We start from the raw sequence: 13,997 nt of genomic DNA, 5'->3' as shown, positions 1-13,997 counted from the left end.
AATTTGCCTCGGGTCAGATTTTGATTCTTGGCCCCTTATAAACTCAAAACCAAATTCAACCAATGTTTTTTAAACCCAAGGAAAGGGACAATTAAATGCACAAGAGATTAGTGGACCAACTCAAGTACGAGTTTATTAATTTGCAACGCAAAGAGGGAGCCTCCTTTCCTAGAGCTCCAGGAGCTGGCCACCCCCTCTCCTGGTGTCAATGTCCTTGGGAAGCTGATGAAGGCGTCAGGAGGCTGTGTGTGGGCTTAGAATCCCCCCTGGCAGGTGGATGGGGTTTCAGGGTGCTCGTCTAGGGATGGCCTCCCCGTGCACAGGTCTCTGTCCTCAACAGACTTCAGCTCTTCAGAGGATGGAATCCCCCTTTATACCAGCGTCTGCGTTTCCCTACGCTGAGCACTGCCAGATACGATTCCTGACTTCCGGCCTCCACTGTCCATTTCCTAAGCTCCCACGTGCTGAGTACCGGCCCCCCTTTCCCCACAGCTTGTTCCTTCTTTGGAGACAGGGAACCACCTGGCAGCTACAACCAACGCCCTTCACTGGTGCCGGACACATCCTGTGCTCATGTTACTTCAAACCCCCCGTGTTTTTCAAACCCCTTATTCTCTCCCACAACTAGTGCCTCTAATCTTGGCATTCTGATTTTTAGAAATTTCTATCAAATTAGACTCTGCCTCCAAAAACTGACTCTGGCTGCGTGTTCACCAGTTCTCTTAATGCATTCAGCATTTTTCTCTCTAAATACGAAACGCTTGGCTACGTTTCCTAAAGGTTTTGTAGTGTGTGGTTTTCGACTCCAACCAGTGAAGGCATTGATCCCATGACAATCAAAATGACACATAGTAGTAACTCTATAAGAATGATCAGTTTTTTAACTTAATCTTTGGGAAATCATTCTTTGAACTTAAGTATTGAAAAGAAGCCTTCAGTCTGTCACAAAATCAGACGGGACTTTACACCTTTCAGTATGTGTTTTCAGCCTTTGGCTCTCTTAAGATTTTACAGTAGTGTATCATAGGATAAAACTGGAAATTGTTTTTACAGTGAACTATGATAAATATAATATATTTGTATTTTATTAATACTTATCAAGATTTGCTAGAACTGCATGTGGTCTCATGGGTAGAGCTGGTTTGTCATGCTCTTCATGGTACTGTCCTATGAGGAGAGGCTGCCATGTGAATCAGTACCTAAGAATATGCTTTTTCTTTCTTTTTTTTTTTTTTGCGGTACGCGGGCCTCTCACTGTTGTGGCCTCTCCCGTTGCGGAGCACAGGCTCAGGACGCGCAGGCTCAGCGGCCACGGCTCACGGGCCCAGCCGCTCCGCGGCATGTGGGATCCTCCCGGACCGGGGCACGAACCCGTGTCCCCTGCATCTGCAGGCGGACTCTCAACCACTGCGCCACCAGGGAAGCCCTGTTTTTTCTTTTTTGAAAGAGATCATATCAGTTCTTTTTAATAAACTCCTCCACAAGTCACAGGATTTGCAAAGTTGGTAAAATACCATTTTCCATTTCACCTGGAAGCTTGCTTAATTTTGTGACTACTAAATCCAGTTCTGGATCAGGAAAGTTATAGCAAAATAAGTACCCTCTTGACACTGAACAGACCCTGAAGTCAAGCTGTGGTGTTGATGCAGGGGTATGCTGTCATTACATAGTTTATGTTATAAATACATCCCCAGTTACGCTTCCCTTATATTTTCCACTCACTTTACTTTCTTTACATAAGAATATGTTTTAAAGTGGCATCAAGTTATCTCTATGGTAGAGACCCCAAGGCTCACCAAGTATTCCACTAGTTGTCCTATAATCCCTCAGTTGCTTCCCGTGCAGGCAGGGTCATTGACCAGTACTGGCCAGTGCACGGTGGGTCAAGTGACATGTGTGTCTCCTGCAGGGTGAACGTAGAAGAGTGAACAAATCTTCATGGGTTCTTTTCTCCTGCCTGCTGTCGCAGCCTCGCGTTGTGATGATAAACCTAAGGTTGAAGGTTGAAGCAGCTTGAATCCCTGGGTCACTGAATGGAGATCTCTGGCCTTGGGGAGTCACCCAGATCCCCTGTGAAATTTGTGTAAATCATAAATAAACCTTTGTTGTGTTAAACCTCTGAGATCTGGGGGCTGTTCATTACAGCAGTATAACTTAGTCTAGCCTGGTGAATATATTCTAGAATAGTGTTTCTGAAAGATCTTTGACTGTGACCCCAGTAAGAAACGTACTTTACATTGTGAGCCAATACACACACTCAGACACACACACACACACACACATTTCTGAAAAAAAAATCTCAGAAAACAATAGTTATCATTAATATGCATGATCTATTCTATTCTATTCCAAAATTGCTGGTTTTAACTCCCTAAATTTATTTTACAACTACTAATGGGGTGTAACCTGAGTTTGAAAAATGCTGCTATAGATCATAATTTGGGTATGATTTATTTGCTAATTATAAATCTTTCATGAATACTTATGAAAGCAAGATTTTTAGATCTCTTTGGCAACTTTTAATTATCTGCTCCCAGAATGGATGGAAGTGTTTTTATGTAATACATATCACATCCCACGTAATTTCTGGAAGGTAATGTTTTATTGTTGAATCTCCTAATTTACATCATGTACTTTTAAATTTACTTAGAAAATTTTGTCACAGGGAATAGCAATGTTAACTTGATTAATTATTATTCACTTATTTTCATTTTTAAAATAAATGACTATAAATAAGTGTCTCTCGCATTAGAATCAGGATGTCATAAAAACCTCACTAGGTAGACATATTTTCGTGTTAATACTGGTGTAAAACATGAAGTAGAGACCGAATAGTTTTAAATAGCACTGTATATATCTTTATGGACTGTATACTCATATCAAAACTTGCCATTTCTATTAAGAAGCTGATAAGTTACTCTCTAATTTCACAAATTATACCATAACTGTGAAAATATGGACAACTATTTTATATCTGTGCTGCTATATAAGACACTTAATGTTTATACAGAGAAGCAAGATTACAGAGGTGAAGTAATGGGAGCTGACGAACATTTCACCTGAATTTCCACCAGCCTTTTCCTTCAGCCAGAATCATCTTGATATCCTCTGAATATTCTTTTAGAGGTGAATGTGGTGTCTGTTTCTTCAATAAATACACATACACACATTTTATGTATATGTGTGTATATACAGTTATACAAGTGTATATAAAGATATATACACATATATACACACGTGTATATAGTCTACATATGTATATATATTTCTGTGTGCACTTATACACACATGCACACATAACGTCCTTTGGTTTATTTTCAGACTGTTAATGTGAAATGAAATTTTGATGATTTCCATTTATTTTTTCTTTAAGTCTAAACTGGTTTAAAAAGACCTTTGCCACATGTAATAAATTTCTTTTAAAAATCATAAATAGTATTACATTGTAAAGCATTCTATAGAGAAGGTCATATGGTGTTAGAGAAGACAGAAATTCATGCCAACATGGGGGGAAAAAGAAAGAAAACGGGTTTTCCAGACTTTTCCCTTCAAGTTGCCCCCTTCAGGGGACGGAACCTCCTGCTCTTGTGTTGCTGGCTTTAAGGAAAGGAACTCCAGGCTGAGCTACCCGCTTCCATGGGAAGAGAGAAGTGTGAACAGAAGTGATTGATCAGTTCTTTGGAATCAAATCAAACGAGCACATCGTTTCTCGGGAGCGGGTGAGCATTGGGATTGGTGATGAAGAGCCAGTCCTCGAACAGGAAAACGAAGTGACAGCTGCTCAGAAAGCATTTCTATTTGCTGATGAGACGGGGTCTTCGGGGGTTGACTGGGGAAGAGGGTGTGTCACCTTTAGATTACATGTAGAACCCCCTCCTGACGGCTTAGCTGCCGAGATGGTAACTGAGTGCTTCCGTACAGAGGCCTCCTCCTGCTTCCTTCGGGCCTCAGGTTACTAGGGGCTGAGCTGGCTTCAGCAGAGGGGGCTCCATACAAAGGGAGGGTCCACGTGAGATGGCTGCCCCCTCGCCCTGCACACACCTCTTCTGGAACAGAGGCCGTTTCCCCAACTCATCAGAGAAATCACAACACGCAGAAGGTGTTTCCCTCTAGTCACGTGCTTTGGAAATCAAAGCCCAAGCAGAAAGCTCTTGAAAACACTCAGCTCACCTCTCACTTCCATCAGATGAGGAAGCCCCAGAGTGACTGCAGAAAAGGAACATTCCTGTGTTAAAAACCACTAAGCGACCCTTTCCCAGAAGTGTTGCCATCCTGCCCTGCCTTTCTTCTTTTGGATAACTATGGGGGGAACCCCAGAAAATTGGGGCTGGGATGAAGGCTACACACACAGGGTAATTTGGGCATCTCTAGCAGAGTTTACCGTCACTCAGAGCAGCAGCTGGTAAAGGGCAGCCAGGCTACTGAGTTTTTACATGTATCGCGCTGGCCGAGTGAGACTAGCTACGATGTGGGCGTTGGTGGCAAGATTTCCAAACCTTCATGCTTTCTGACTCTCTCTTCCCTATCTGGTAATTAGGGCACCTTTCCATTCACGCCACCTTCATTTACATCCCTGAAAAATCTTGCTAAAAGTCAAAAGCATCTTTCCCCAAAGGATTTACAGCATCTGTGCTTTAAGAGACTCAGAGCTCACCTCTGTCATAACCTTGGATTCTCCTTTTAAGTAACAGGTCCTCAGCTGAGACCGTGAATGAACGTCCTTGGCGTCACCGCGCCTGGCTTTTTAAATGCATTCTCTTCTATGAAAGAAACCGAGGGGACAGCGGTCCCAGGTTTGTTGGCAAGATATCACCTATCTGAGTGACAGAAATAAAGAACTTCGAGTCACAAATAGGACAGAGGTGTTGGTGGGAACACTGTATTTGGGTCACAGAATAAAAAAGGTTGCTTCCATGGTAATGAAAATAACCACTGACAGTGAGCAAAGCTTCGGAGCAAGAAGTTGGAGTCGCTTGTGTAGGGGGAGGTTAACCGCTAGATGCCCGGCTGGGGCGGCGGGCCGGCAGCGGGGAGCGGGCGCCGAGGGGCTAGTTCTCGCCCAGGATGCTCTTCAGGCTTCTCTCCACCGCTTCGTCCAGCTCTTCCTCCAGCTCCTCCTTCTTGGACATGGCCAGCTTGGACTGGTAATCCCTCACCACCTGGTCGATGTACGGGGCGCTCTGCGTGCCGTGGAGCATCAGTGTCCACTCCTTCAGCACCCCCTTTTGGGGCGCGCTCCCCACGAAGCCCAGCTCCAGGGTCCATGTCCCCCGGGCATCTTCCCCCCAGGTGTGGGTGGTCATGAAAGGCCACTTGTCGAAGCCCACCTTGGCGTCGTCGTCCCGTGGCCGCCGGCTCAGCAGGATGGACTTGGTGCCCATGGGGGACGTCATGTTGATGTTCAGGTCCCCTCGCCTGGTCGCGTTGACCGTGACGACAGCTTGCACGTGCTCCAGGTAGCGCACGAAGTTCTCCTTCCCCTCGCAGGCGGCGGTGGTGAGCTTCAGCACCAGCTTGCCGGTCGGCGGTATTTTCCTGAGGGCAGAGGGGAGGAGACCGTGAGGGCTGGGCACACTCTCCCAGGGGCAGCTCCGGGGACCGGGGAGAGCAGGGGCTCTGGAGTGAATTAGTATTTTTTTTTTTTAGGTAACTGAAAATTTTATTAGAAAATTAAAATGTAGAACTCTACAGTAGGGACTTCCTTGGTGGCGCAGTGGTTAAGAATCCGCCTGCCAGTGCAGGAGACACGGGTTCGAGCCCTGGTCCGGGAAGATCCCACATGCCACGGGGCAACTAAGCCGATGCGCCACAACTACTGAGCCTGTGCTCTAGAGCCCACGAGCCACAACTACTGAGCCCATGTGCCACAACTATGGAAGCCCTTGCGCCTAGAGCCTGTGCTCCACAACAAGAGAAGCCACCACAATGAGAAGCCCACGCACCCCGAGGAAGAGCAGCCCCCGCTCGCCGCAACTAGAGAAAGCCTGCACACAGCAACGAAGACCCAATGCAGCCAAAAATAAATAAATAAATAAATTTATATATATATAAAAAAGAACTATACAGTAGGTTCGCATTAGTTACCTGTCTTATACATAGTATCAATAGTGTATATGTGTCAAACCCAATCTGCGAGTTCCTCCCACCCCCTTCCTTCCCTATTGGTGTCCATACATGTGTTCTCTCTGTCTGCGTCTCTATTTCTGCTTTGCAAATAAGATCATAGGAGGAATGGATAAAGATGTGGCACATATATACAATGGAATATTACTCAGCCATAAAGAGGAAACGAAATCCAGGGTTAATTCTTACGCTTGCTGTGTGAGCCTGAGCAAGTTACCGACCCTCTCAGAACCGACTCTGTGTGGACGGGGCAGGCGGCAGATGCTGTGGACACCGTTCCCGCTTCTCCTAAGGCACTGCTGGGTTTGCCTGCAGCTGAGGCTACTGTGGACCCTGACTGCATCCACCACGGGTATCCGCATCTCCCAGCTTCTCTCCTGGAGCCTTTCCCTGCCTCCTGGGAGCGCCCTCAGCCTGCGTGCAGGCCGGCCCCAAAGTGTCAGGGATTTAACCCCACAGGGAAAGCCCCCTAGCGGCGACTGACGGAAGGTGGTGAGTACATACACCTGGCTTCCTCACTCCTGGTGGGGACAACTCAGCGTTGCCCAGGGTGGCAAGGTGTCGGTCAGGGGAGCATCAACGCATCTTTATTGGATTGCTTCCTCTTCCCTGCCTACAGCTGCACCTCCTCACTTGTTTCCCGAGATCATCTCTCAAAACACTGTCAGTACCCAAGTCCCATCAGGGTCTACTTTTGGGACAACCCAGACTGAGACTGGAGCTCATATACTTTTCTTTTAAAGTACTCACTACCTTGATAAGGAGAAATTATTGCTAATGTGATTGTTAACACTATCATAAAAAAGCTGAAATTGGGTTAATTAATCCTAGTGAAACACAGTCCTGTGATAGACCAGGGGAATTTGGGAGTCTCTTCGGTCATAGAGTTGGAGCCCCATGGACAGTCAGTCTAAGATTCCTCAGCTGTCTTTCCATATAACCGATCTCCTTTCTGGAAGTGGCCTCCTTTGGAGATGAGATGCTCAAAGGTTCTTGCACTAGAAACATAATACAGGAAACTCCATTTGAGGAGTGCATGGTATCATGGAAGGACTCCAGACTTCGGGAATAAACCTATTTGGGTTAGAATTCTGCTTCTATGCTTACGGGTCAAGAGAGCTTGGGAAAATTTTTCAAATACTTGAAGTCTCATTGTCATTGTGGGTGGGTTTAAATAAGACCATGTAGGAAAACACTGAGCACAGTGCCTGGACCATGATACTAGCTCCCTTTCTCCAGCCCTTTGTCTATGTTAATGTCCTCCCTGGACATGGCTTTTATTTTGGAGCATAAAAGGGTGTGTATTTTTAAATTTTTATTTATTTTATTTATTTATTTTTGGCTGTGTTGGGTGTTCGTTGCTGCGTGTGGGCTTTTCCCTAGCTGTGGCGAGCAGGGGCTACTCTTCGTTGAGGCGTGTGGGCTTCTCATTGTGGTGGCTTCTCTTGTTGCGGAGCACAGGCTCTAGGCACATGGGCTTTGGTAGTTGTGGCTCACGGGCTCTAGAGCGCAGGCTCAGTAGCTGTGGCGCACGGACTTCGTTGCTCCGCGGCATGTGGGATCTTCCTGGGCCAGGGCTTGAACCCATGTCCCCTGCATTGGCAGTGGATTCTTAAACACTGCGCCACCAGGGAAGCCCATGGTGCGCATTTTTAAACACACATCTTGTAGAATACATCTACAAAAGGATGCTGGTCACACACCCAGCTCAGAGCCAAGCCTTGCTTCTACGTTGCCCTTGGAACCAAGGCAAGGAACCTGGGAGGGCTTGCTGGAGCTCCCCTGCAGCTCATTGATAAAGGCAATACTCTCTCAAGGAACTTAAAATATACACATAAACAGTCTCATGGACCGTGTGTGCTCTGCGTGGACTCTGATGCTGAATCATGCATCCACTGGCCATGGAGATCCAGTGATGGTGCAGGGGCAGAGGGTCCCCAGCACCAGGTTCTGGGGAAATCATCCAATTTGGTGGAAAGCAGGCATTAGGCCAGCTTTGGAGATGTAAGCATGGCAAGCCACTACCTGGACCTCTCAAAGAAGATGCTACTTACTCAGAACAGGATCAGAAACATAACAGGTGAGCTGATAAATGATTAACGATCACATGGGCTCCAGCCGCTGGGCAGAAAGCTAGATGGGTAGACTAAAGGTCCAGTTGTGGGTAAGGAATTTGAACTTTCTGAGCTCACTTTCCTTACCTATACAATGGGGATATGACTTCCTACCTTGAAGAGTTGCTGTGAAGATAAATATAGACACACACTCATATACGTTGTACATATACAAATGTCTAGACCAGTGCTGGCCAACAGCACTACCAATTCCTGCAAGGATGGAAATGTTCTATATCTGTGCTCATACCGTAGCCACTGGCCACATGTGGCTTTTGGGCACTCGAAATGTGACAAGTATGAGTGAGGAACTGAATTTTTAATTAATTAAATTTAATTTTAGTGATCAATTTAAATTTATTTAATTTCACTAAATAGCCACACGTGGCTAACTGCTTCTGTTTTGTATAGCACAGATTTCATTGTTGAGAAAATAATTGGAATTTTGCCATCCACCTGGGCAGGTTGGCGTGGGAACAAGCACACACACCTGTTAGGATTTACAAATTGTCCTAGAAGCCTTGGGGTTGGGGTGTGTGCCAGGGTCGGAGGCCCCTCCGGGGACCCCTCGGCCCCTGGGAGTCTGGCTTGTTTAGCGCCTGGGGGACTTGCCTGCTCCCCAAACTCCCATCCCCACCTGCTGGCTGAGGGCCTGGGGCCCTGGGGAGAGGACATTTAACTGCACTCTTCTTGGAATGTTGTCACTTTGAAATTGACTTGAATTGTGAATTCCAGAGGCAGCAAGCTTGATAGAGAAAAGAGAACACCACCCCCTCTCACAGGCGACCTGGCGTTCGTTGGTCGGGAGAGGCAGGGAGCAGCTCTCGTGGATTTTTCTTGCCCTCTTGCTGCTTTGTATGTTCTGACTTTCCTCCAGTGCCATATATTGCTTTTAGAGGAAAAGGAGTACAACTCATTCTTATTTTAAAAGAACAGGGGGCTTCCCTGGTGGCGCAGTGGTTGAGAGTTTGCCTGCCGATGTAGGGGACACGGGTTCGTGCCCCGGTCCGGGAAGATCCCACATGCCACGGAGCGGCTGGGCCTGTGAGCCATGGCCGCTGAGCCTGCGCGTCCGGAGCCTGTGCTCTGCAACGGCAGAGGCCACAATAGTGAAGCCCGCGTACAGCAAAAAAAAAAAAAAAAAAAAAAAGAACAGGGACAGGTGCTCAGGAAAAGTCAGTTTATCAGGAGGTTGCAGTAGGAGATGGCTGTTTGTGGAACCAAAGAGGCTCTTCAGAGACCCTGATCTAGCCACACAGCCACGTTCGGGAACACACTCGCTGCTGAAAATGAGGCGCCCATCAGAAGGTGTGAGCTACTCTCTGAACTTTCAGAAACAAGTACAGAAGCCTGGTGCTCAAGTCCTATAAAGACAAACATGGCTTGCATCTTTGTCTTACTGCATGTTGGTGCAAAATGAGGGCTCAGTGACTTTGTGCCTAGAAATAGGCGTTGCTTCCCGGGGCCCTGGAATGCTCTTCGGGTTCTCAATCCTCAGCTGTATGATAAAAACTGTTATGCAGCCGTAGTTGTTTTGCTAGAATAATAATAGTAACAATGACAGCTGCCCTTTCCCGAGTATCTAAAACACCTGCCATGTGGTTGTCACTGAAGAACACTCAACAGGGGTCACCTGATGTTTGCTCTGCCCCACGTCACAGTGTCAGGTGGGCATTAACCCCCACAGAAGACACTGCAGCTCAGAAGTGACCAGTCCACAGCCACCCGGCCAGCTCCACTATGCTGCTTCAGGCATTCGGATCAGGTTTGAACGTTGATCTCCAAATTCACTTAAAATCCGGAGTTCGCCACAGTCTTCAAGGAGCTGAGTGAACAGGGGAGGGTGGAAGTGGCCTGAGCCCGACAGCATGCTCTGGGGACACGCTGGCCGATGGGGCGGCCTGGGCTTCCTCTGCTCACGGCCCTCGGCTGGTCCAGCACAGATGCTCACAGCCAGTTCTATTTTTCCCTTTTATTTTAGTCAAGCATCCTTTCCAGACTCTCCTGATAAAGTCTCCTTAGAAAATTGCTTTTCGAATTGACTGCTTCTCTGGGAAGATGAGTGCTGAGGAAACTCATAACCCTGACGGTTGCCACTCACCTGCTCAGAGGCCGTTTCTGTACAGCCCTGCATAGAAAGTGGCAGCTGTCAAGCCTGCGGATCCCTCCGTCCCAGCCCCTGAGAAGTTGGATTCCTGCTGATAGGGCTGCCTCTACCAGAGGCACAAGCTGGCCTGGGCGTTGCCCTCAGGACCCCCTGCCCAGCCTCTGAGTTCTTCCATGAGCACATCTGCCCCAGACCTCACTCACCTGCATCTGAGAACAATTCAGGTGTGGGTGGACAAGGGGACACAGAGCGCTTCCAACAAGGCTGACTGCCCCCTGCCCCTGAATCTCCCTGGCTGGACTCGTGGTCCTATTGCCACCGTGTAGACATCTTCCTTGTGCCCAGGTGATGCTGGCTAAATGTTCATTCATTCATTCATCCCACAAATATTGATCCCATGACTACTAAGTTCCAGGCGCTGTTCTAGGCCCTGAGGACACACCAGCAAACGAGACAGATGAGGTCCCTGTCCTCCTGGAGCCCAGCTGAGTTAGTGCTGAAATAGCTCTCGAGTTTCCTCTCATTAAAATAATGCTGCTGAGACCACCCACAAACCTCCATCTTCTGGACCTTACCCCAAACCTTAGAAATAAGAACCTCTGCGGGGTGGGGCGTTGACATACGTATTTTCACACACCAACCAAGAAATCCCTCTATACTTTACATTTTAAAAATTGCTGTCACAGTATATGTGTACATGTGTATTTTGTTTGGAATAAAATTGTCTCAACTAACAGAAGGTCATTTGTGGAAGGTAAATTCTCAATGGATTTGCATAAAAACCTGTAAGAAATATGTTTTCTATATAGACAAGAACATCTATAGATATTGTGAAATAAATTTAACCTAGTGAATCAACTGAAATATAATAAAAGATTTCTCCAGATTAAAAAAAAAATAATGCTGCTGCTATTGGATAAGTTCCCAGTTAGTTGTGAGCCATTGGGGCGGTCACATCTCAGGGCCTCAGATTCCTTAACTAAAATGAGGCGTCAGACAGCCTATTTCCAGTGTTGCCTCTGGCTCCAAATTCCAACCTGTACCTGGATTATGACAGAATGTTCAGTGCACTCGGAATTGGGAGAGAAACGGTCATTCATCTCGGCATATACGTTCCTCATCTCCCTCTCCCCTCCGCCCCCCCGAAGCACAGAGCGTGAGGATCAACAGAGACCCATCCTTCTTGTCCAGGGCAATTGCGGAGAACAAGGTCTGACATCAAGGTGAACCTCGACTAAGCAGGCCCCAATGCCCGTTCCCCTAAATACTGCAACCGTGCCACCTTTCTGTTAATCTCGAATGTAGCCAGGAGGCAACTAACTGTACATCCTGCTCTGGTCACACTGCCCATGGTCCCCACCTGCTGTGGCCCAGCGTCTGCAAAGGCACAGACGCCGTAGGTCTTCCCCTTGGCAATCCCTCTTTGTAAATCTCTCCCTTTTTGCAATAAGGGAAAGAAGTTCCAGGCCCCAGGGCTTTGTAGACTGGATACTTTGGAGTTGTGCAACACTGCAGCTCTGCCTGGAAGCTGGTTGTCCCTGAATCAAATCCAGTGCATCTCGGGATGACGCAGAGGGAATCTGTTATGGTCACCAGTGCAGTGGCGCCATCTCTGGGTATTTTCCACAAACAGCAGTAGAACTGCTGCCCCCACTTACTCAGGGTCCTGCACGGAGCCTCCCACACAGTGGAACCTCTCAGGCACAGTTTTCCAGTCTTTGGCCATTTTCACCATGGCGCCTGCGTCAAGCACCCCGTAGCCAAAGAGGTGATTAAACTCCAAGCCGACCCCGTTCCTCCGCCACTGATGGACCTCGTCATGAAGCTGGTTCCGTTTGGAGGTGAGCACGGTCAGATGCTGCATGTCTCTCCAGGTCAGACCCAGGCTGGGTACCGGAGGCAGAGTGTTTGAGAGCAAGGGCGGGGGAAGAGGGGAGAGAGAGAGGGAGAGAGACACAATGACTAAGGTAGGACATAGACCCCTGGTAAGATGTTGAAATATCTATGAACCCACAAGTCAAGGGAGGATTTCCATGCACTACTGAGAATATAGGTATAGATATATGTCAATTAAAAATATCTTGCCTTTCTTACTTAAATACATTTCAATTGTGATATCTAACACACACTGGAATGGCTAAAATGAAAAAGACTGACAATACCAAGTGTTGACAAAGATGTGGAGCAACTGGGTACTTTGGTGATGGAAGTGTAAGTTATTGCAAACACTTTGGAAAATGGTTTGGCTCTATCTTCAAATGTTGCCCATGTGCTTAAGCTATGGCCCAGAAGTTCCATTTTTAGGTATGTATCCAACAAAAATGTGTGTATATATTCACCAGACATATATGTATTGGAATGTTCATAGGCCTAAACTATGAAGTCCTCAAATGCCCATCCACAGTAAAGTGAATAAACCAATTGAGGTGTGTTTACAGGAGGTGGAACACTGCACTGCAATGAGAATGAACTACAGCTACTCAGAATAACAGGGAGCTCACAATTGTGTGAATCTCACAATAAGAATTCTGACCCAAAGAAGCCAGACACAGAGGAGAACGTAGAGTATGGTTCCATTTGTTTAAAGTATAAAAACAGGCACAATGAATCTGTGCTGTCAGAAGCCAGGTTAGTGGTTGATCTTGGGGTGGCAGTGCCTGTAAGGGACACAGGGGGCTGCTGGGTGCTGACAGAGTTCTGTTTCTTGATCTGGGTGTTGGCTACACAGGAGTGTTCTATTTGGGGACATGAAGCTGTCAGTTCTTCAAGGGCAGAGACAACAGCTTCAGCATATTTGTCTCCCAGTGCCCAGGACAGCCCTCAGCATACTCTTCGTTCAGCAAATAGACAAGTTTGCTTGCAGACTTGTCTTTGGAAATTAATGTCTAATAGTCTGTGCTATTGACATTAGTGTCAATGTCTGTGCTTTTCAAAGTGTAAGTCATGACCCGTTTGTGGGCTAGGAGGTCAACTGATTGCACAGGCTATGTATCTGGGCTGCACAGTAAAACTGTCTGGTGGGAACATTTAAAATTCCACTGCTCAGGCCACATCTCAGACTATTTAAATCAGAATCTCTGGGAGTGGGACCCAGGCTTTGGAAATTGTTAACACTTCCCAGGTCATTCCAGTAGACAGCTGAGGTTGAGAACCAGAGATTTAATGGATGGGGCCATCACAAGTGGAATAGAACAGAAAAGAATAACAGTGTGCACGTAATATGGGAAACTCTGTGTGTGTGTGTGTGTGTGTGTGTGTGTTGGCACGCACTCGTGTGTGGTATTGTAGTATGTGTTTGGGTTGCAATGCAAAATTAATTTCTCACTGAGAGTCACGGTCACAAAAGTTGGAAAACCCTGCACTATGGTTCTCCCTAGACTCAAATGATTCAAAGAACACCATCACTCATTTGATAAACTCTCAGCACAAGCAGCATTCATTGGTTCAAAGCTTCAAAACAGAGTCAAAAGATGATAGTGATTCAGATGCTCTTGAAATGCAGACCTTTAAGTTCTTTTCCCATTTAGGTTTGTACATAATATTGAGGAGAGGGAAGTCCAGGAAGACCTTCAGCTTTTAAAGAGAAAGTTTCAAGGAAGGTCAATGCTTATTTGAGAAATTTAAGAACATATCTTGGACATATGGTCCCCTGG

General features: G+C 46.8%; 1 protein-coding gene across 2 annotated transcripts in view; it reads right to left on the bottom strand.

Moving 5' to 3' along the window:
• Window positions 1-2,832: 2,832 nt before the first annotated feature.
• PCSK2 (proprotein convertase subtilisin/kexin type 2) overlaps window positions 2,833-13,997 on the bottom strand; it is a 216,982-nt gene continuing 205,817 nt past the window's right edge. The window contains exons 11-13 of one of the 2 annotated variants that reach the window (XR_010935079.1): window positions 12,003-12,230; window positions 4,655-5,535; window positions 4,011-4,206 (exon numbers count right to left, since the gene is read on the bottom strand). Coding sequence is in view for 1 of the 2 variants with exons in the window: in XM_067707300.1 (XP_067563401.1) it covers window positions 5,049-5,535; window positions 12,003-12,230 (715 nt within the window). In the remaining variant the exon portion in view is untranslated. Of the gene's footprint in view, window positions 5,536-12,002; window positions 12,231-13,997 lie in introns of both variants that reach the window. The other variant, XM_067707300.1, reaches the window with a different exon arrangement.

The sequence above is a fragment of the Pseudorca crassidens genome, chromosome 15 (genome assembly GCF_039906515.1).
Source record: "Pseudorca crassidens isolate mPseCra1 chromosome 15, mPseCra1.hap1, whole genome shotgun sequence".
NCBI lineage: Eukaryota > Metazoa > Chordata > Mammalia > Artiodactyla > Delphinidae > Pseudorca > Pseudorca crassidens.
This window is presented reverse-complemented; position numbering and strand designations above follow the sequence as displayed.